This window comes from Oncorhynchus masou, chromosome 29 (genome assembly GCF_036934945.1).
Source record: "Oncorhynchus masou masou isolate Uvic2021 chromosome 29, UVic_Omas_1.1, whole genome shotgun sequence".
NCBI classification, from domain to species: Eukaryota; Metazoa; Chordata; class Actinopteri; order Salmoniformes; family Salmonidae; genus Oncorhynchus; species Oncorhynchus masou.
In genome coordinates this window covers 92,737,737-92,760,726 of record NC_088240.1, presented here as the reverse complement: position 1 = coordinate 92,760,726, position 22,990 = coordinate 92,737,737, and the positions used below count along the sequence as shown (strand labels likewise).

Genomic DNA, 22,990 nt, shown 5'->3' with positions numbered 1-22,990 from the left:
GGGTGTGTGGTACAGGTGTGGGATCTTAATTTGACCTCTTTGTGGCAGCAAAATAATCCTGCAGCAACAGGATTTGAATGTTTAGTCCATCATGTTGATTGATCGGGGGGAGGGGGTGTAACGGCGTTCTTCGTTTGTCGCAAGAGAGTCGGACCGAAATGCAGCGTGTTGGTTACTCATGTTTTTTAATGAAACAAATAACGATAACAAGAAAATACTGAGACAAATACAAAACAACAAAACGGAACGTGAAACCTATTACAGCCTATCTGGTGAAACACTACACAGAGACAGGAACAATCACCCACAAAATACAAAGTGAAACCCAGGCTACCTAAATACGGTTCCCAATCAGAGACAACGAGAATCACCTGACTCTGATTGAGAACCGCCTCAGGCAGCCAAACCTATGCAACACCCCTATTCAGCCGCAAACCCCAATACGAAATACAACATAAACCCATGTCACACCCTGGCCTGACCAACAAATAAACTAAAACACAAAAATACTAAGACCAAGGCGTGACAGGGGGTCAAAATGAGGCCACATGAAAAGTGGAATATTGTTAATACAACCGTGTGACAGAGCTGGTTTTCAATGAATTTATGTGAAGAAAAAAAAAATCACGAAGCTCATCTGCATTTCCTCAGCAACAAAAAAGTGATCAAATAAAGATCCCACATCTGTAGTTTCAACAAGTTGTGAAGAGAAAACAGACAACGTACCAAGACATTCAGGAAGAGGTTTGTCCCAGTGGCCAGTAGGTTGACAGGTCAGGGCAGACGAACCGAACAGGTAGTATCCAGGGTTGCAGGTGTAGAACACCACACTGCCCAGGGTGAAGTTACCGTGCTCTATCTTACTCTCCCTGATGGAGTTCGCCGGGATGCCAGGGTCTGTGCAGTTCACCACTGGATGGAAATAAAACACATAGTATTAATAACACTATATCATTGTTAATACAAATATATCAATAACAACTATTGGTCAAAACTATTCTATCAATAACAACTATTGGTCAAAACTATTGTATCGATAACAACTATTGTCAAAACTATTTTATCATTAACAACTATTGTCAAAACTACTGTATCAATAACAACTATTGTCAAAACTATTTTATCATTAACAACTACTGTATCAATAACAACTATTGTCAAAACTATTTTATCATTAACAACTATTGTCAAAACTACTGTATCAATAACAACTATTGTATCAATAACAACTATTGTCAAAACTACTGTATCAATAACAACTATTGTATCAATAACAACTATTGTATCAATAACAACTATTGTATCATTAACATCTATTGTATCAATAACAACTATTGTATCAATAACAACGATTGTATCAATAACAACGATTGTATCAATAACAACTATTGTATCAATAACAACTATTGTATCAATAACAACTACTGTATCAATAACAACTATTGTCAAAACTATTGTATCAATAACAACTACTGTATTAATAACAACTATTGTATCAATAACATCTACTGTATCAATAACAACGATTGTATCAATAACAACTATTGTATCAATAACAACTACTGTATCAATAACAACTATTGTCAAAACTATTGTATCAATAACAAAGATTGTCAAAACTACTGTATCAATAACAACTACTGTATCAATAACAACTATTGTATCAATAACAACTACTGTATCAATAACAACTATTGTCAAAACTATTGTATCAATAACAAAGATTGTCAAAACTACTGTATCAATAACAACTACTGTATCAATAACAACTATTGTATCAATAACAACTACTGTATCAATAACAACTATTGTCAAAACTATTGTATCAATAACAAAGATTGTCAAAACTACTGTATCAATAACAACTACTGTATCAATAACAACTATTGTATCAATAACAACTACTGTATCAATAACAACTATTGTCAAAACTATTGTATCAATAACAAAGATTGTCAAAACTATTGTATCAATAACAACTATTGTATCAATAACAACTATTGTATGAATAACAACTATTGTCAAAACTATTGTATCAATAACAAAGATCGTCAAAACTATTGTATCAATAACAACTATTGTATCAAAAACAACTACTGTATCAATAACAACTACTGTATCAATAACAACTACTGTATCAATAACAACGATTGTATCAATAACAACTATTGTATCAATAACAACTACTGTATCAATAACAACTATTGTATCAATAACGATTGTATCAATAACAGCTATTGTATCAATAACAACTATTGTATCAATAACAACTATTGTATCAAAAACAACTACTGTATCAATAACAACTACTGTATCAATAACAACTACTGTATCAATAACAACTACTGTATCAATAACAACTACTGTATCAATAACAACTATTGTATCAATAGGGTCCTGTGTGGCTCAGTCGGTAGATCATGGCGCTTGCAACGCCAAGCGTCGTGGGTTCGATTCCCACTGGGGCCACTACTGCATATGGGTGGCCCCAGTGGGAATCGAACCCACGACGCTTGGCGTTGCAAGCGCCATGCTCTGCCAACTTGTAAGTCGCTTTGGACAAAAGCGTCTGCTAAATGGGATATATTAATAACGATTGTATCAATAACAACTATTGTCAAAACTATTGTATCAATAACAAAGATCGTCAAAACTATTGTATCAATAACAACTATTGTATCAAAAACAACTATTGTATCAATAACAACGATTGTATCAATAACAACTATTGTATCAATAACAACTACTGTATCAATAACAACTATTGTATCAATAACAACTATTGTATCAATAACAACTACAGTATCAATAACAACTACAGTATCAATAACAACTATTGTATCAATAACGGTTGTATCAATAACAGCTATTGTATCAATAACAACTACTGAATCAATAACAACTACTGTATCAATAACAACTACTGTATCAATAACAACTACTGTATCAATAACAACTACTGTATCAATAACAACTATTGTATCAATAACAACTATTGTATCAATAACGATTGTATCAATAACAACGATTGTATCAATAACAACTATTGTCAAAACTACGTCAATATTTCCCCCCTACCCTAGACTCAGATCTGCTCGTACCGTCTTGACAACTCCTAGGGAGCACAAACAGATCTGGGACCAGGCTACAATTTCCCTAATGAATGTACATATTTTCCTATCAACCATCGTCATACCATAGCTCTAACTGTTGTCCCCCCCCCCCCTGTGAATCTCAGACAGTACAAATATTCCATCTGGCTGAACTAGTCATTATAAAGTGTTATCTGTGTTATCTGTCAAGTGTCGTCTGTGTTCAATTGCCAGTTAATAATAGAATGGATGAAATGACACCAATCACAGCCTGCTCCCGTTTATATGATGATGATGAATGGATGAAATGACACCAATCACAGCCTGCTCCCGTTTATATACGATGATGAATGGATGAAATGACACCAATCACAGCCTGCTCCCGTTTATATGATGATGAATGGATGAAATGACACCAATCACAGCCTGCTCCTGTTTATATGATGATGAATGGATGAAATATGAAGTATTTTCAATACTAACGAGGCTTAAAACGACTCGTTTGTTTTCCAGAGATGTACTGTCGGCTATAGGTGTCAGAGGTCTGTGCAATGCTTTGAAAGGAGGGTCATGGCTCACATTAACTCTCCAACACACGCACGCACGCACGCACGCACGCACGCACGCACGCACGCACGCACACACACACACACACACACACACACACACACACACACACACACACACACTTTCACACTCTTCACATATACTGCTGTTAGTGTTTATTATCTATCCTGTTGTCTAGTCACTTTACCCCTACCTACAGTATACTGCTGTTACTGGCTATTATCTATCCTTTACCCCTACCTACAGTATACTGCTGTTACTGTCTATTATCTATCCTTTACCCCTACCTACAGTATACTGCTGTTACTGTCTATTATCTATCCTTTACCCCTACCTACAGTATACTGCTGTTACTGTCTGTTATCTATCATTTACCCCTACCTATAGACACATCTTATTGTGTTACTATTTTTCCTGTTTTTTTAAGCAAATGTGTCGTACAAACTTTTTAAAAACGCTGCAATTGTTGGTTAAGGGCTCGTAAGTAGTAAGCATGTGACAAATAACATATGATTTGAGTGTGTGTGTGCGTGCATGCATGCGTGTGTGTATGTGTGTATGCGTCCACACGTGTGTGTGTGTGTGTGTGTGTGTGTGTGTGTGTGTGTGTGTGTGTGTGTGTGTGTGTGTGTGGGTGTGTGGGTGTGTGGGTGTGTGTGTGTCTGTACCCACTGCCTGCTACCCACCTCAACATGTAGGTGGCTGTTGACTCCACTGCTTGCTCCCCACCTCTACATGAAGGTGGCTGTTGACTCCACTGCCCTCTACCCACCTCTACATGAAGGTGGCTGTTGACTCCACCGCCTGCTACCCACCTCTACATGTAGGTGGCTGTTGACTCTACCGCCTACTCCCCACCTCTACACGAAGGTGGCTGTTGACTCTACCGCCTGCTCCCCACCTCTACACGAAGGTGGCTGTTGACTCTACCGCCTACTCCCCACCTCTACACGAAGGAGGCTGTTGACTCTACCGCCTGCTCCCCACCTCTACACGAAGGTGGCTGTTGACTCCACCGCCTGCTACCCACCTCTACACGTAGGTGGCTGTTGACTCCACTGCTTGCTCCGCACCTCTACACGAAGGTGGCTGTTGACTCTACCGCCTGCTCCCCACCTCTACACTAAGGTGGCTGTTGACTCCACCGCCTGCTACCCACCTCTACATGTAGGTGGCTGTTGACTCCACTGCTTGCTCCGCACCTCTACACGAAGGTGGCTGTTGACTCTACCGCCTGCTCCCCACCTCTACACGAAGGTGGCTGTTGACTCTACCGCCTGCTCCCCACCTCTACACTAAGGTGGCTGTTGACTCCACCGCCTGCTACCCACCTCTACACGTAGGTGGCTGTTGACTCCACTGCTTGCTCCGCACCTCTACACGAAGGTGGCTGTTGACTCTACCGCCTGCTCCCCACCTCTACACTAAGGTGGCTGTTGACTCCACCGCCTGCTACCCACCTCTACATGTAGGTGGCTGTTGACTCCACTGCTTGCTCCGCACCTCTACACGAAGGTGGCTGTTGACTCTACCGCCTGCTCCCCACCTCTACACGAAGGTGGCTGTTGACTCTACCGCCTGCTCCCCACCTCTACACTAAGGTGGCTGTTGACTCCACCGCCTGCTACCCACCTCTACACGTAGGTGGCTGTTGACTCTACCGCCTGCTCCCCACCTCTACATGTAGGTGGCTGTTGACTCTACCGCCTGCTCCCCACCTCTACATGTAGGTGGCTGTTGACTCTACCGCCTGCTCCCCACCTTTACATGTAGGTGGCTGTTGACTCTACCGCCTGCTCCCCACCTCTACATGAAGGTGGCTGTTGACTCCACTGCCTGCTCCCCACCTCTACATGAAGGTGGCTGTTGACTCCACTGCCTGCTACCCACCTCTACACGTAGGGGGCTGTTGACTCCACTGGCGACTCGCCTGGCACTGGGCTCTGGACACTCCCTCCAGTACGTAACCTTGGTTACAGAAGAAGCTGACCACGTCGTTGTAGTTGAATCCATCCCCTGTAGTCCTCCCGTAGATGGGACTGCCTGGATGGCCACATGTGATTGCTGCACACATGAAAAATACAATGACTGGAAATAAATACATGTAAACGCCGGGGCCATACTGAGTGTCCCCATCGGTGTTCTAGTGAACCTGCCTTGGTCTAATCTGGACCTCCCAGCCCGTTCCACTCCGATTCTCTATTAGAGGACTGCTTTAGATCTGGGACACCAGGTCGGGTTTGCAATTGATTTTCAGTTCGAACAGAAAAAAAAAATTTGAATAATTACTCCGGACACCTTAGGGTAACAATTGAATATCCCCTGGTTCAAAAAAAAGGGGGGAGGGGGTTCACCCATTCTTGTCATTCTATTTCTATGCCTGCAGCACAGTAAAGGGGGGGTCACCCATTCTTGTCATTCTATTTCTATGCCTGCAGCACAGTAAAAGGGGGGGGTGGTTTCACCCAGTCTAGTCATTCTATTTCTATGCCTGCAGCACAGTAAAGGGGGGGAGGGGGTTCACCCAGTCTTGTCATTCTATTTCTATGCCTGCAGCACAGTAAAAGGGGGGAGGGGGTTCACCCAGTCTTGTCATTCTATTTCTATGCCTGCAGCACAGTAAAGGGGGGGGGGGTTTCCCCCAGTCTTGTCATTCTATTTCTATGCCTGCAGCACAGTAAAGGGGGGGAGGGGTTCACCCATTCTAGTCATTCTATTTCTATGCCTGCAGCACAGTAAAGGGGGGGGGGGTGGTTTCACCCAGTCTAGTCATTATATTTCTATGCCTGCAGCACAGTAAAAGGGGGGTTTCCCCCAGTCTTGTCATTCTATTTCTATGCCTGCAGCACAGTAAAAGGGGGGGTTCACCCATTCTAGTCATTCTATTTCTATGCCTGCAGCACAGTAAAAGGGGGGGGTCACCCATTCTAGTCATTCTATTTCTATGCCTGCAGCACAGTAAAGGGGGGTTCACCCATTCTAGTCATTCTATTTCTATGCCTGCAGCACAGTAAAAGGGGGGACAGGAGTTCAATACAGCTGATGAATATTCAACACATCATCAATACCATTGCCATTCTATTAACCTTGGAACACCCAGAGAGATCAAGTTCTATATTTTGATGAAGATGAAAATGACTATAGAAAATAGACTAGAATAATGTTCGTAGTGAAGAAGAAACCTCCGTAAGTCAACTAGAGAGACTTGTTGACACAGCAGCAGTAAGCTCACTGTACACTCCAATTTAACTGTAAACAAACCTCCACATCAATATCAGTAGATTCAGGATGTCCCTTGTGGGCATCCGTATTTTATACAAAGCATTAAGTTAAGTAATCAAGTCTACTTGTGGTTTTGGCACTGTTGCTGTGCCTTTTCATTAGAGTCATGTTGGCTGGGCAGGGTTGGGGGTGGAGTCATGTTGGCTGGGCGGGGTTGGGGGTGGAGTCATGTTGGCTGGGCGGGGTTGGGGGACTATAATGGGAGGTTGGGGGTGGAATCATGTTGACTGGGTGGGGTTGGGGGACAATAATGGGAGGTTGGGGGTGGAGTCATGTTGGCTGGGCGGGGTTGGGGGACTATAATGGGAGGTTGGGGGGTGGAGTCATGTTGGCTGGGCGGGGTTGGGGGACTATAATGGGAGGTTGGGGGTGGAGTCATGTTGTCTGGTGGGGATGGGGGTGGAGTCATGGTGTCTGGGTGAGGGTGGGGGTGGAGTCATGTTGGCTGGGTGGTTTTAGGGGTGGAGTCATGTTGGCTGGGTGGGGTTGGGGGACAATAATGGGAGGTTGGGGGTGGAGTCATGTTGTCTGGCTGGGGTTAGGGGTGGAGTCCTGTTGTCTGGGTGGGGTTGGGGGTGGTGTCATGTTGGCTTGGTGGGGTTGGGGGTGGAGTCATGTTGGCTGGGTGGGGTTGGGGGTAGAGTCATGTTGGCTGGGTGGGGTTGGGGGGCAATAATGTGAGGTTGAGGGTGGAGTCATGTTGGCTGGGAGGGGTTGGGGGACTATAATGGGAGGTTGAGGGTAGAGTCATGTTGGCTGGGTGGGGTTGGGGGACTATACTGGGAGGTTGGGGGTGGAGTCATGTTGTCTGGGTGGGGTTCGGGGTGGAGTCATGTTGGCTGGGTGGAAGTGGGGGTGGAGTCATGTTGGCTGGGTGGGGTTGGAGGTGGAGTCAGGTTGGGTGGGTGGGGTTGGGGCTGGAGTCATGTTGGGTGGGTGGGGTTGGGGGACTATGATGGTGGAGGCCCCAAAAAATAACCTAACAACTACACAGACCTGTAGGCTCGATATAACAACATGTACAGCCCCGTAGGGTAGATATAACAACCATTAGGGTCAATATAACAACCAGTAGGGTAGATATAACAACATGTACAGACCAGTAGGGTTTCTATAACAACATGTACAGACCAGTAGGGTCGATATAACAACCAGTAGGGTAGATATAACAACCAGTAGGGTAGATATAACAACATGTACAGACCAGTAGGGTTTATATAACAACATGTACAGACCTGTAGGGTCGATATAACAACCAGTAGGGTAGATATAACAACATGTACATACCAGTAGGGTCGATATAACAACATGTACAGACGAGTAGTGTCTATATAACAACGTGTTCAGACCAGTAGGGTAGATATAACAACATGTACAGACCAGTAGGGTTTATATAACATGTACAGACCAGTAGGGTGTATATAACAACATGTACAGACCAGTAGGGTGTATATAACAACATGTACAGACCAGTAGGGTTTATATAACAACATGTACAGACCAGTAGGGTTTATATAACAACATGTACAGACCAGTAGGGTCCATATAACAACATGTACATACCAGTAGGGTCTATATAACAACATGTACATACCAGTAGGGTCAATATAACAACATGTACATACCAGTAGGTTCGATATAACAACATGTACAGACCAGTAGGGTGTATATAACAACATGTACAGACCAGTAGGGTCTATATAACAACATGTAAAGACCAGTAGGGTAGATATAACAACATGTACAGACCAAAAGGGTTTATATAACAACATGTACAGACCAGTAGGGTTTATATAACAACATGTACAGGCCAGTAGGGTGTATATAACAACATGTAAAGACCAGTAGGGTAGATATAACAACCAGTAGGGTGTATATAACAACATGTACAGACCAGTAGGGTGTATATAACAACATGTACAGACAAGTAGGGTGTATATAACAACATGTACAGACCAGTAGGGTTGCTATAACAACATGTACAGACCAAAAGGGTTTATATAACAACATGTACAGACCAGTAGGGTTTATATAACAACATGTACAGGCCAGTAGGGTGTATATAACAACATGTACAGACCAGTAGGGTAGATATAACAACCAGTAGGGTCTATATAACAACATGTACAGATCAGTAGGGTCGCTATAACAACATGTACAGACCAGTAGGGTTTATATAACAACATGTACAGACCAATAGGGAGTATATAACAACATGTACAGACCAGTAGGGTAGATATAACAACCAGTAGGGTTTATATAACAACATGTACAGACCAGTAGGGTCTATATAACAACATGTACATACCAGTAGGGTCGATATAACAACATGTACAGACCAGTAGGGTCCATATAACAACATGTACATACCAGTAGGGTCTATATAACAACATGTACATACCAGTAGGGTCAATATAACAACATGTACATACCAGTAGGTTCGATATAACAACATGTACAGACCAGTAGGGTAGATATAACAACATGTACAGACCAGTAGCCTAGATATAACAACTAGTAGGGTCGATAGAACAACATGTACAGACCAGTAGGGTCTATATAACAACATGTACAGACCAGTAGGGTAGATATAACAACTAGTAGGGTCAATATAACAACATGTACAGACCAGTAGGGTCTATATAACAACATGTACAGAACAGTATGGTAGATATAACAACATGTACAAACCAGTAGTGTCTATATAACAACATGTACAGACCAGTAGGGTCTATATAACAACATGTACAGACCAGTAGGGTAGATATAACAACTAGTAGGGTCAATATAACAACATGTACAGACCAGTAGGGTCTATATAACAACATGTACAGACCAGTAGGGTCGCTATAACAACTAGTAGGGTCGATATAACAACATGTACAGACCAGTAGCGTAGATATAACAACTAGTAGGGTCGATATAACAACATGTACAGACCAGTAGGGTCTATATAACAACATGTACAGACCAGTAGGGTTTATATAGCAACATGTGCAGACCAGTAGGGTAAATATAACAACCAGCAGGGTCGATATAACAACATGTACAGACCAGTAGGGTAGATATAAGAACCAGTAGGGTAGATATAACAACATGTACAGACCAATAGGGTAGATATAACAACATGTACAGACCAGTAGGGTTTATATAACAACATGTACAGACCAGTAGGATAGATACAACATGTCCAGACCAGTAGGGTTTATATAACAACATGTACAGACCAGTAGGGTAGATATAACAACATGTACAGACCAGTAGGGTCTATATAACAACATGTACAGACCAGTAGGATAGACATAACAACATGTACAGACCAGTAGGGTAGATACAACATGTCCAGACCAGTAGGGTAGATACAACATGTCCAGACCAGTAGGGTAGATACAACATGTCCAGACCAGTAGGGTATATAATAACATGTACAGGCCAGTAGGGTAGATATAACAACCAGTAGGGTTGATATAACAACATGTACAGACCAGTAGGATAGACATACCAACATGTACAGACCAGTAGGGTAGATATAACAACATGTACAGACCAGTAGGATAGACATAACAACATGTACAGACCAGTACAGTCTATATAACAACATGTACAGACCAGTAGGGTAGACATAACAACATGTACAGACCAGTACAGTCTATATAACAACATGTACAGACCAGTAGGGTAGACATAACAACATGTACAGACCAGTACAGTCTATATAACAACATGTACAGACCAGTAGGATAGAGAGTGAATACGTACAGACACACAGCGGCAGTTGTCCGGACCAGAGGTGATCCTGCTGGCAGATGCGGACCGAGGATCCTATGAGTCTGAAGCCAGGGTTACACTGGTAGACCACGGTGTCTCTGTATCCGAAGTTCTCCCCTATCGCCTGACCGTTCACAATCTGCTCCGGGATACCGCAGTGACCAGCTGGAGGGAGGGGGGGGGGGGGTGTTAGGGGCAATCAATCAATCAATCAAATGTTTTTAGCATATCGACACTTTTTTTTACAACCATATTTACTACGACGTGCAAAGTTAAACTCATGGGGCAAGTCTGAAATGTCCTGTTTTTTACGCAGTGCTTTGTGTAGGGGATATGGAGTCCACTACTCTAGTGAAACATAGTGCTTTGTATAGGGAATATGGAGTCCACTACTCTAGTGAAACGTAGTGCTTTGTATAGGGGATATGGAGTCCACTACTCTAGTGAAACATAGTGCTTTGTATAGGGAATATGGAGTCCACTACTCTAGTGAAACATAGTGCTTTGTATAGGGAATATGGAGTCCACTACTCTAGTGAAACGTAGTGCTTTGTATAGGGGATATGGAGTCCACTACTCTAGTGAAACATAGTGCTTTGTATAGGGAATATGGAGTCCACTACTCTAGTGAAACGTAGTGCTTTGTATAGGGGATATGGAGTCCACTACTCTAGTGAAACATAGTGCTTTGTATAGGGGATATGGAGTCCACTACTCTAGTGAAACGTAGTGCTTTGTATAGGGGATATGGAGTCCACTACTCTAGTGAAACATAGTGCTTTGTATAGGGGATATGGAGTCCACTACTCTAGTGAAACGTAGTGCTTTGTATAGGGGATATGGAGTCCACTACTCTAGTGAAACGTAGTGCTTTGTATAGGGGATATGGAGTCCACTACTCTAGTGAAACGTAGTGCTTTGTATAGGGAATATGGAGTCCACTACTCTAGTGAAACGTAGTGCTTTGTATAGGGAATATGGAGTCCACTACTCTAGTGAAACATAGTGCTTTGTATAGGGAATATGGAGTCCACTACTCTAGTGAAACGTAGTGCTTTGTATAGGGAATATGGAGTCCACTACTCTAGTGAAACGTAGTGCTTTGTATAGGGAATATGGAGTCCACTACTCTAGTGAAACGTAGTGCTTTGTATAGGGAATATGGAGTCCACTACTCTAGTGAAACGTAGTGCTTTGTATAGGGAATATGGAGTCCACTACTCTAGTGAAACGTAGTGCTTTGTATAGGGGATATGGAGTTCACTACTCTAGTGAAACGTAGTGCTTTGTATAGGGGATATGGAGTCCACTACTCTAGTGAAACGTAGTGCTTTGTATAGGGAATATGGAGTCCACTACTCTAGTGAAACGTAGTGCTTTGTATAGGGGATATGGAGTCCACTACTCTAGTGAAACATAGTGCTTTGTATAGGGGATATGGAGTCCACTACTCTAGTGAAACGTAGTGATTTGTATAGGGGATATGGAGTCCACTACTCTAGTGAAACGTAGTGCTTTGTATAGGGAATATGGAGTCCACTACTCTAGTGAAACGTAGTGCTTTGTATAGGGGATATGGAGTCCACTACTCTAGTGAAACATAGTGCTTTGTATAGGGGATATGGAGTCCACTACTCTAGTGAAACGTAGTGCTTTGTATAGGGGATATGGAGTCCACTACTCTAGTGAAACGTAGTGCTTTGTATAGGGGATATGGAGTCCACTACTCTAGTGAAACATAGTGCTTTGTATAGGGAATATGGAGTCCACTACTCTAGTGAAACGTAGTGCTTTGTATAGGGAATATGGAGTCCACTACTCTAGTGAAACATAGTGCTTTGTATAGGGAATATGGAGTCCACTACTCTAGTGAAACGTAGTGCTTTGTATAGGGAATATGGAGTCCACTACTCTAGTGAAACGTAGTGCTTTGTATAGGGAATATGGAGTCCACTACTCTAGTGAAACGTAGTGCTTTGTATAGGGAATATGGAGTCCACTACTCTAGTGAAACGTAGTGCTTTGTATAGGGAATATGGAGTCCACTACTCTAGTGAAACGTAGTGCTTTGTATAGGGGATATGGAGTTCACTACTCTAGTGAAACGTAGTGCTTTGTATAGGGGATATGGAGTCCACTACTCTAGTGAAACGTAGTGCTTTGTATAGGGAATATGGAGTCCACTACTCTAGTGAAACGTAGTGCTTTGTATAGGGGATATGGAGTCCACTACTCTAGTGAAACGTAGTGCTTTGTATAGGGAATATGGAGTCCACTACTCTAGTGAAACGTAGTGCTTTGTATAGGGAATATGGAGTCCACTACTCTAGTGAAACATAGTGCTTTGTATTGTATAGGGGATATGGAGTCCACTACTCTAGTGAAACGTAGTGCTTTGTATAGGGAATATGGAGTCCACTACTCTAGTGAAACGTAGTGCTTTGTATAGGGAATATGGAGTCCACTACTCTAGTGAAACGTAGTGCTTTGTATAGGTAATATGGAGTCCACTACTCTAGTGAAACGTAGTGCTTTGTATAGGGGATATGGAGTCCACTACTCTAGTGAAACGTAGTGCTTTGTATAGGGGATATGGAGTCCACTACTCTAGTGAAACGTAGTGCTTTGTATAGGGGATATGGAGTCCACTACTCTAGTGAAACATAGTGCTTTGTATAGGGGATATGGAGTCCACTACTCTAGTGAAACGTAGTGCTTTGTATAGGGGATATGGAGTCCACTACTCTAGTGAAACGTAGTGCTTTGTATAGGGGATATGGAGTCCACTACTCTAGTGAAACGTAGTGCTTTGTATAGGGGATATGGAGTCCACTACTCTAGTGAAACGTAGTGCTTTGTATAGGGGATATGGAGTCCACTACTCTAGTGAAACGTAGTGCTTTGTATAGGGAATATGGAGTCCACTACTCTAGTGAAACATAGTGCTTTGTATAGGGGATATGGAGTCCACTACTCTAGTGAAACGTAGTGCTTTGTAAAGGGAATATGGAGTCCACTATTCTAGTGAAACGTAGTGCTTTGTAAAGGGGATATGGAGTCCACTACTCTAGTGAAACGTAGTGCTTTGTATAGGGAATATGGAGTCCACTACTCTAGTGAAACGTAGTGCTTTGTATAGGGAATATGGAGTCCACTACTCTAGTGAAACGTAGTGCTTTGTATAGGGGATATGGAGTCCACTACTCTAGTGAAACGTAGTGCTTTGTATAGGGAATATGGAGTCCACTACTCTAGTGAAACGTAGTGCTTTGTATAGGGGATATGGAGTTCACTACTCTAGTGAAACGTAGTGCTTTGTATAGGGGATATGGAGTCCACTACTCTAGTGAAACGTAGTGCTTTGTATAGGGAATATGGAGTCCACTACTCTAGTGAAACGTAGTGCTTTGTATAGGGGATATGGAGTCCACTACTCTAGTGAAACGTAGTGCTTTGTATAGGGAATATGGAGTCCACTACTCTAGTGAAACGTAGTGCTTTGTATAGGGAATATGGAGTCCACTACTCTAGTGAAACATAGTGCTTTGTATTGTATAGGGGATATGGAGTCCACTACTCTAGTGAAACGTAGTGCTTTGTATAGGGAATATGGAGTCCACTACTCTAGTGAAACGTAGTGCTTTGTATAGGGAATATGGAGTCCACTACTCTAGTGAAACGTAGTGCTTTGTATAGGTAATATGGAGTCCACTACTCTAGTGAAACGTAGTGCTTTGTATAGGGGATATGGAGTCCACTACTCTAGTGAAACGTAGTGCTTTGTATAGGGGATATGGAGTCCACTACTCTAGTGAAACGTAGTGCTTTGTATAGGGGATATGGAGTCCACTACTCTAGTGAAACATAGTGCTTTGTATAGGGGATATGGAGTCCACTACTCTAGTGAAACGTAGTGCTTTGTATAGGGGATATGGAGTCCACTACTCTAGTGAAACGTAGTGCTTTGTATAGGGGATATGGAGTCCACTACTCTAGTGAAACGTAGTGCTTTGTATAGGGGATATGGAGTCCACTACTCTAGTGAAACGTAGTGCTTTGTATAGGGGATATGGAGTCCACTACTCTAGTGAAACGTAGTGCTTTGTATAGGGAATATGGAGTCCACTACTCTAGTGAAACATAGTGCTTTGTATAGGGGATATGGAGTCCACTACTCTAGTGAAACGTAGTGCTTTGTATAGGGAATATGGAGTCCACTACTCTAGTGAAACGTAGTGCTTTGTATAGGGAATATGGAGTCCACTACTCTAGTGAAACGTAGTGCTTTGTATAGGGGATATGGAGTCCACTACTCTAGTGAAACGTAGTGCTTTGTATAGGGAATATGGAGTCCACTACTCTAGTGAAACGTAGTGCTTTGTATAGGGAATATGGAGTCCACTACTCTAGTGAAACGTAGTGCTTTGTATAGGGAATATGGAGTCCACTACTCTAGTGAAACGTAGTGCTTTGTATAGGGGATATGGAGTCCACTACTCTAGTGAAACGTAGTGCTTTGTATAGGGAATATGGAGTCCACTACTCTAGTGAAACGTAGTGCTTTGTATAGGGAATATGGAGTCCACTACTCTAGTGAAACGTAGTGCTTTGTATAGGGAATATGGAGTCCACTACTCTAGTGAAATGTAGTGCTTTGTATAGGGGATATGGAGTCCACTACTCTAGTGAAACGTAGTGCTTTGTATAGGGAATATGGAGTCCACTACTCTAGTGAAACGTAGTGCTTTGTATAGGGAATATGGAGTCCACTACTCTAGTGAAACGTAGTGCTTTGTATAGGGGATATGGAGTCCACTACTCTAGTGAAACGTAGTGCTTTGTATAGGGGATATGGAGTCCACTACTCTAGTGAAACGTAGTGCTTTGTATAGGGAATATGGAGTCCACTACTCTAGTGAAACGTAGTGCTTTGTATAGGGGATATGGAGTCCACTACTCTAGTGAAACGTAGTGCTTTGTATAGGGGATATGGAGTCCACTACTCTAGTGAAACGTAGTGCTTTGTATAGGGGATATGGAGTCCACTACTCTAGTGAAACGTAGTGCTTTGTATAGGGAATATGGAGTCCACTACTCTAGTGAAACGTAGTGCTTTGTATAGGGGATATGGAGTCCACTACTCTAGTGAAACATAGTGCTTTGTATAGGGGATATGGAGTCCACTACTCTAGTGAAACATAGTGCTTTGTATAGGGGATATGGAGTCCACTACTCTAGTGAAACATAGTGCTTTGTATTGTATAGGGGATATGGAGTCCACTACTCTAGTGAAACGTAGTGCTTTGTATAGGGAATATGGAGTCCACTACTCTAGTGAAACGTAGTGCTTTGTATAGGGAATATGGAGTCCACTACTCTAGTGAAACGTAGTGCTTTGTATAGGGAATATGGAGTCCACTACTCTAGTGAAACGTAGTGCTTTGTATAGGGAATATGGAGTCCACTACTCTAGTGAAACGTAGTGCTTTGTATAGGGAATATGGAGTCCACTACTCTAGTGAAACATAGTGCTTTGTATAGGGGATATGGAGTCCACTACTCTAGTGAAACATAGTGCTTTGTATTGTATAGGGGATATGGAGTCCACTACTCTAGTGAAACGTAGTGCTTTGTATAGGGAATATGGAGTCCACTACTCTAGTGAAACGTAGTGCTTTGTATAGGGGATATGGAGTCCACTACTCTAGTGAAACATAGTGCTTTGTGTAGGGGATATGGAGTCCACTACTCTAGTGAAACATAGTGCTTTGTATTGTATAGGGGATATGGAGTCCACTACTCTAGTGAAACGTAGTGCTTTGTATAGGGAATATGGAGTCCACTACTCTAGTGAAACGTAGTGCTTTGTATAGGGGATATGGAGTCCACTACTCTAGTGAAACATAGTGCTTTGTATAGGGGATATGGAGTCCACTACTCTAGTGAAACGTAGTGCTTTGTATAGGGAATATGGAGTCCACTACTCTAGTGAAACGTAGTGCTTTGTATAGGGGATATGGAGTCCACTACTCTAGTGAAACGTAGTGCTTTGTATAGGGGATATGGAGTCCACTACTCTAGTGAAACGTAGTGCTTTGTATAGGGAATATGGAGTCCACTACTCTAGTGAAACGTAGTGCTTTGTATAGGGGATATGGAGTCCACTACTCTAGTGAAACGTAGTGCTTTGTATAGGGGATATGGAGTCCACTACTCTAGTGAAACATAGTGCTTTGTATAGGGAATATGGAGTCCACTACTCTAGTGAAACGTAGTGCTTTGTATAGGGGATATGGAGTCCACTACTCTAGTGAAACGTAGTGCTTTGTATAGGGGATATGGAGTCCACTACTCTAGTGAAACATAGTGCTTTGTATAGGGGATATGGAGTCCACTACTCTAGTGAAACGTAGTGCTTTGTATAGGGGATATGGAGTCCACTACTCTAGTGAAACGTAGTGCTTTGTATAGGGGATATGGAGTCCACTACTCTAGTGAAACATAGTGCTTTGTATAGGGAATATGGAGTCCACTACTCTAGTGAAACGTAGTGCTTTGTATAGGGAATATGGAGTCCACTACTCTAGTGAAACGTAGTGCTTTGTATAGGGAATATGGAGTCCACTACTCTAGTGAAACGTAGTGCTTTGTATAGGGAATATGGAGTCCACTACTCTAGTGAAACGTAGTGCTTTGTATAGGGAATATGGAGTCCACTACTCTAGTGAAACTTAGTGCTTTGTATAGGGAATATGGAGTCCACTACTCTAGTGAAACGTAGTGCTTTGTATAGGGAATATGGAGTCCACTACTCTAGTGAAACGTAGTGCTTTGTATAGGGGATATGGAGTTCACTACTCTAGTGAAACGTAGTGCTTTGTATAGGGGATATGGAGTCCACTACTCTAGTGAAACGTAGTGCTTTGTATAGGGAATATGGAGTCCACTACTCTAGTGAAACGTAGTGCTTTGTATAGGGGATATGGAGTCCACTACTCTAGTGAAACATAGTGCTTTGTATAGGGGATATGGAGTCCACTACTCTAGTGAAACGTAGTGCTTTGTATAGGGGATATGGAGTCCACTACTCTAGTGAAACGTAGTGCTTTGTATAGGGAATATGGAGTCCACTACTCTAGTGAAACGTAGTGCTTTGTATAGGGGATATGGAGTCCACTACTCTAGTGAAACGTAGTGCTTTGTATAGGGGATATGGAGTCCACTACTCTAGTGAAACGTAGTGCTTTGTATAGGGGATATGGAGTCCACTACTCTAGTGAAACGTAGTGCTTTGTATAGGGGATATGGAGTCCACTACTCTAGTGAAACATAGTGCTTTGTATAGGGAATATGGAGTCCACTACTCTAGTGAAACGTAGTGCTTTGTATAGGGAATATGGAGTCCACTACTCTAGTGAAACATAGTGCTTTGTATAGGGAATATGGAGTCCACTACTCTAGTGAAACGTAGTGCTTTGTATAGGGAATATGGAGTCCACTACTCTAGTGAAACGTAGTGCTTTGTATAGGGAATATGGAGTCCACTACTCTAGTGAAACGTAGTGCTTTGTATAGGGAATATGGAGTCCACTACTCTAGTGAAACGTAGTGCTTTGTATAGGGAATATGGAGTCCACTACTCTAGTGAAACGTAGTGCTTTGTATAGGGGATATGGAGTTCACTACTCTAGTGAAACGTAGTGCTTTGTATAGGGGATATGGAGTCCACTACTCTAGTGAAACGTAGTGCTTTGTATAGGGAATATGGAGTCCACTACTCTAGTGAAACGTAGTGCTTTGTATAGGGGATATGGAGTCCACTACTCTAGTGAAACGTAGTGCTTTGTATAGGGAATATGGAGTCCACTACTCTAGTGAAACGTAGTGCTTTGTATAGGGAATATGGAGTCCACTACTCTAGTGAAACATAGTGCTTTGTATTGTATAGGGGATATGGAGTCCACTACTCTAGTGAAACGTAGTGCTTTGTATAGGGAATATGGAGTCCACTACTCTAGTGAAACGTAGTGCTTTGTATAGGGAATATGGAGTCCACTACTCTAGTGAAACGTAGTGCTTTGTATAGGGAATATGGAGTCCACTACTCTAGTGAAACGTAGTGCTTTGTATAGGGGATATGGAGTCCACTACTCTAGTGAAACGTAGTGCTTTGTATAGGGGATATGGAGTCCACTACTCTAGTGAAACGTAGTGCTTTGTATAGGGGATATGGAGTCCACTACTCTAGTGAAACATAGTGCTTTGTATAGGGGATATGGAGTCCACTACTCTAGTGAAACGTAGTGCTTTGTATAGGGGATATGGAGTCCACTACTCTAGTGAAACGTAGTGCTTTGTATAGGGGATATGGAGTCCACTACTCTAGTGAAACGTAGTGCTTTGTATAGGGAATATGGAGTCCACTACTCTAGTGAAACGTAGTGCTTTGTATAGGGGATATGGAGTCCACTACTCTAGTGAAACATAGTGCTTTGTATAGGGGATATGGAGTCCACTACTCTAGTGAAACGTAGTGCTTTGTATAGGGAATATGGAGTCCACTACTCTAGTGAAATGTAGTGCTTTGTATAGGGGATATGGAGTCCACTACTCTAGTGAAACGTAGTGCTTTGTATAGGGAATATGGAGTCCACTACTCTAGTGAAACGTAGTGCTTTGTATAGGGAATATGGAGTCCACTACTCTAGTGAAACGTAGTGCTTTGTACAGGGGATATGGAGTCCACTACTCTAGTGAAACGTAGTGCTTTGTATAGGGGATATGGAGTCCACTACTCTAGTGAAACGTAGTGCTTTGTATAGGGAATATGGAGTCCACTACTCTAGTGAAACGTAGTGCTTTGTACAGGGGATATGGAGTCCACTACTCTAGTGAAACGTAGTGCTTTGTATAGGGGATATGGAGTCCACTACTCTAGTGAAACGTAGTGCTTTGTATAGGGAATATGGAGTCCACTACTCTAGTGAAACGTAGTGCTTTGTATAGGGGATATGGAGTCCACTACTCTAGTGAAACGTAGTGCTTTGTATAGGGGATATGGAGTCCACTACTCTAGTGAAACGTAGTGCTTTGTATAGGGGATATGGAGTCCACTACTCTAGTGAAACGTAGTGCTTTGTATAGGGAATATGGAGTCCACTACTCTAGTGAAACATAGTGCTTTGTACAGGGGATATGGAGTCCACTACTCTAGTGAAACGTAGTGCTTTGTATAGGGGATATGGAGTCCACTACTCTAGTGAAACGTAGTGCTTTGTATAGGGAATATGGAGTCCACTACTCTAGTGAAACGTAGTGCTTTGTACAGGGGATATGGAGTCCACTACTCTAGTGAAACGTAGTGCTTTGTATAGGGGATATGGAGTCCACTACTCTAGTGAAACGTAGTGCTTTGTATAGGGAATATGGAGTCCACTACTCTAGTGAAACGTAGTGCTTTGTATAGGGGATATGGAGTCCACTACTCTAGTGAAACGTAGTGCTTTGTATAGGGGATATGGAGTCCACTACTCTAGTGAAACGTAGTGCTTTGTATAGGGGATATGGAGTCCACTACTCTAGTGAAACGTAGTGCTTTGTATAGGGAATATGGAGTCCACTACTCTAGTGAAACATAGTGCTTTGTATAGGGGATATGGAGTCCACTACTCTAGTGAAACGTAGTGCTTTGTAAAGGGAATATGGAGTCCACTATTCTAGTGAAACGTAGTGCTTTGTAAAGGGGATATGGAGTCCACTACTCTAGTGAAACGTAGTGCTTTGTATAGGGAATATGGAGTCCACTACTCTAGTGAAACGTAGTGCTTTGTATAGGGAATATGGAGTCCACTACTCTAGTGAAACGTAGTGCTTTGTATAGGGGATATGGAGTCCACTACTCTAGTGAAACGTAGTGCTTTGTATAGGGAATATGGAGTCCACTACTCTAGTGAAACGTAGTGCTTTGTATAGGGAATATGGAGTCCACTACTCTAGTGAAACGTAGTGCTTTGTATAGGGAATATGGAGTCCACTACTCTAGTGAAACGTAGTGCTTTGTATAGGGGATATGGAGTCCACTACTCTAGTGAAACGTAGTGCTTTGTATAGGGAATATGGAGTCCACTACTCTAGTGAAACGTAGTGCTTTGTATAGGGAATATGGAGTCCACTACTCTAGTGAAACGTAGTGCTTTGTATAGGGAATATGGAGTCCACTACTCTAGTGAAATGTAGTGCTTTGTATAGGGGATATGGAGTCCACTACTCTAGTGAAACGTAGTGCTTTGTATAGGGAATATGGAGTCCACTACTCTAGTGAAACGTAGTGCTTTGTATAGGGAATATGGAGTCCACTACTCTAGTGAAACGTAGTGCTTTGTATAGGGAATATGGAGTCCACTACTCTAGTGAAACGTAATGCTTTGTATAGGGAATATGGAGTCCACTACTCTAGTGAAACGTAGTGCTTTGTATAGGGGATATGGAGTCCACTACTCTAGTGAAACATAGTGCTTTGTATAGGGGATATGGAGTCCACTACTCTAGTGAAACGTAGTGCTTTGTATAGGGAATATGGAGTCCACTACTCTAGTGAAACATAGTGCTTTGTATTGTATAGGGGATATGGAGTCCACTACTCTAGTGAAACGTAGTGCTTTGTATAGGGAATATGGAGTCCACTACTCTAGTGAAACGTAGTGCTTTGTATAGGGGATATGGAGTCCACTACTCTAGTGAAACATAGTGCTTTGTATAGGGGATATGGAGTCCACTACTCTAGTGAAACGTAGTGCTTTGTATAGGGAATATGGAGTCCACTACTCTAGTGAAACGTAGTGCTTTGTATAGGGGATATGGAGTCCACTACTCTAGTGAAACGTAGTGCTTTGTATAGGGGATATGGAGTCCACTACTCTAGTGAAACGTAGTGCTTTGTATAGGGAATATGGAGTCCACTACTCTAGTGAAACGTAGTGCTTTGTATAGGGGATATGGAGTCCACTACTCTAGTGAAACGTAGTGCCTTGTATAGGGAATATGGAGTCCACTACTCTAGTGAAACGTAGTGCTTTGTATAGGGAATATGGAGTCCACTACTCTAGTGAAACGTAGTGCTTTGTATAGGGAATATGGAGTCCACTACTCTAGTGAAACGTAGTGCTTTGTATAGGGAATATGGAGTCCACTACTCTAGTGAAACGTAATGCTTTGTATAGGGAATATGGAGTCCACTACTCTAGTGAAACGTAGTGCTTTGTATAGGGAATATGGAGTCCACTACTCTAGTGAAACGTAGTGCTTTGCATAGGGAATATGGAGTCCACTACTCTAGTGAAACGTAGTGCTTTGTATAGGGAATATGGAGTCCACTACTCTAGTGAAACGTAGTGCTTTGTATAGGGGATATGGAGTCCACTACTCTAGTGAAACGTAGTGCTTTGTATAGGGGATATGGAGTCCACTACTCTAGTGAAACGTAGTGCTTTGTATTGTATAGGGAATATGGAGTCCAGTACTCTAGTGAAACGTAGTGCTTTGTATAGGGAATATGGAGTCCACTACTCTAGTGAAACGTAGTGCTTTGTATAGGGAATATGGAGTCCACTACTCTAGTGAAACGTAGTGCTTTGCATAGGGAATATGGAGTCCACTACTCTAGTGAAACGTAGTGCTTTGTATAGGGAATATGGAGTCCACTACTCTAGTGAAACTTAGTGCTTTGTATAGGGGATATGGAGTCCACTACTCTAGTGAAACGTAGTGCTTTGTATAGGGAATATGGAGTCCACTACTCTAGTGAAACGTAGTGCTTTGTATAGGGGATATGGAGTCCACTACTCTAGTGAAACATAGTGCTTTGTATAGGGGATATGGAGTCCACTTCAGACACAGTTATGTACTGTCAGACATCCAAGAAAAGAGAAAGCAAGCAGTCTATGTATCCTCTATATAACCTCTATGTATCCTCTATGTATCCTCTATATATCCTCTATGTATCCTCTATGTATCGTCTATATATCCTCTATATATCCTCTATGTATCCTCTATGTATCCTCTATATATCCTCTATGTATCCTCTATGTATCATCTACGTATCCTCTATATCTTTCAAGCCTGTCTCTCCCACTACCACTGTGAATGTGCCCTATACTGTACATCTCTCTCTCTACCTATGAGTCTCTGCTGTCATGACAAGGAGTGGCGAGTAGTGGGCGTGATGGCACAAACAGACTGGTACCCAGGCTAGAGTGGGAGTCCCTACCCAGGCATTGAGTCTC

The 22,990-nt window shown here is 42.3% G+C and overlaps 1 protein-coding gene across 1 annotated transcript in view; it reads right to left on the bottom strand.

Moving 5' to 3' along the window:
* The window catches only part of LOC135519842 (CUB and sushi domain-containing protein 3-like), a 241,788-nt gene that overhangs the window by 61,377 nt on the left and 157,421 nt on the right, over nt 1-22,990 (bottom strand). The window contains exons 22-24 of the mRNA XM_064945048.1: nt 10,701-10,874; nt 5,550-5,723; nt 727-912 (exon numbers count right to left, since the gene is read on the bottom strand). Coding sequence (XP_064801120.1) covers nt 727-912; nt 5,550-5,723; nt 10,701-10,874 — 534 coding nt within the window. The remainder of the gene's footprint in view (nt 1-726; nt 913-5,549; nt 5,724-10,700; nt 10,875-22,990) is intronic.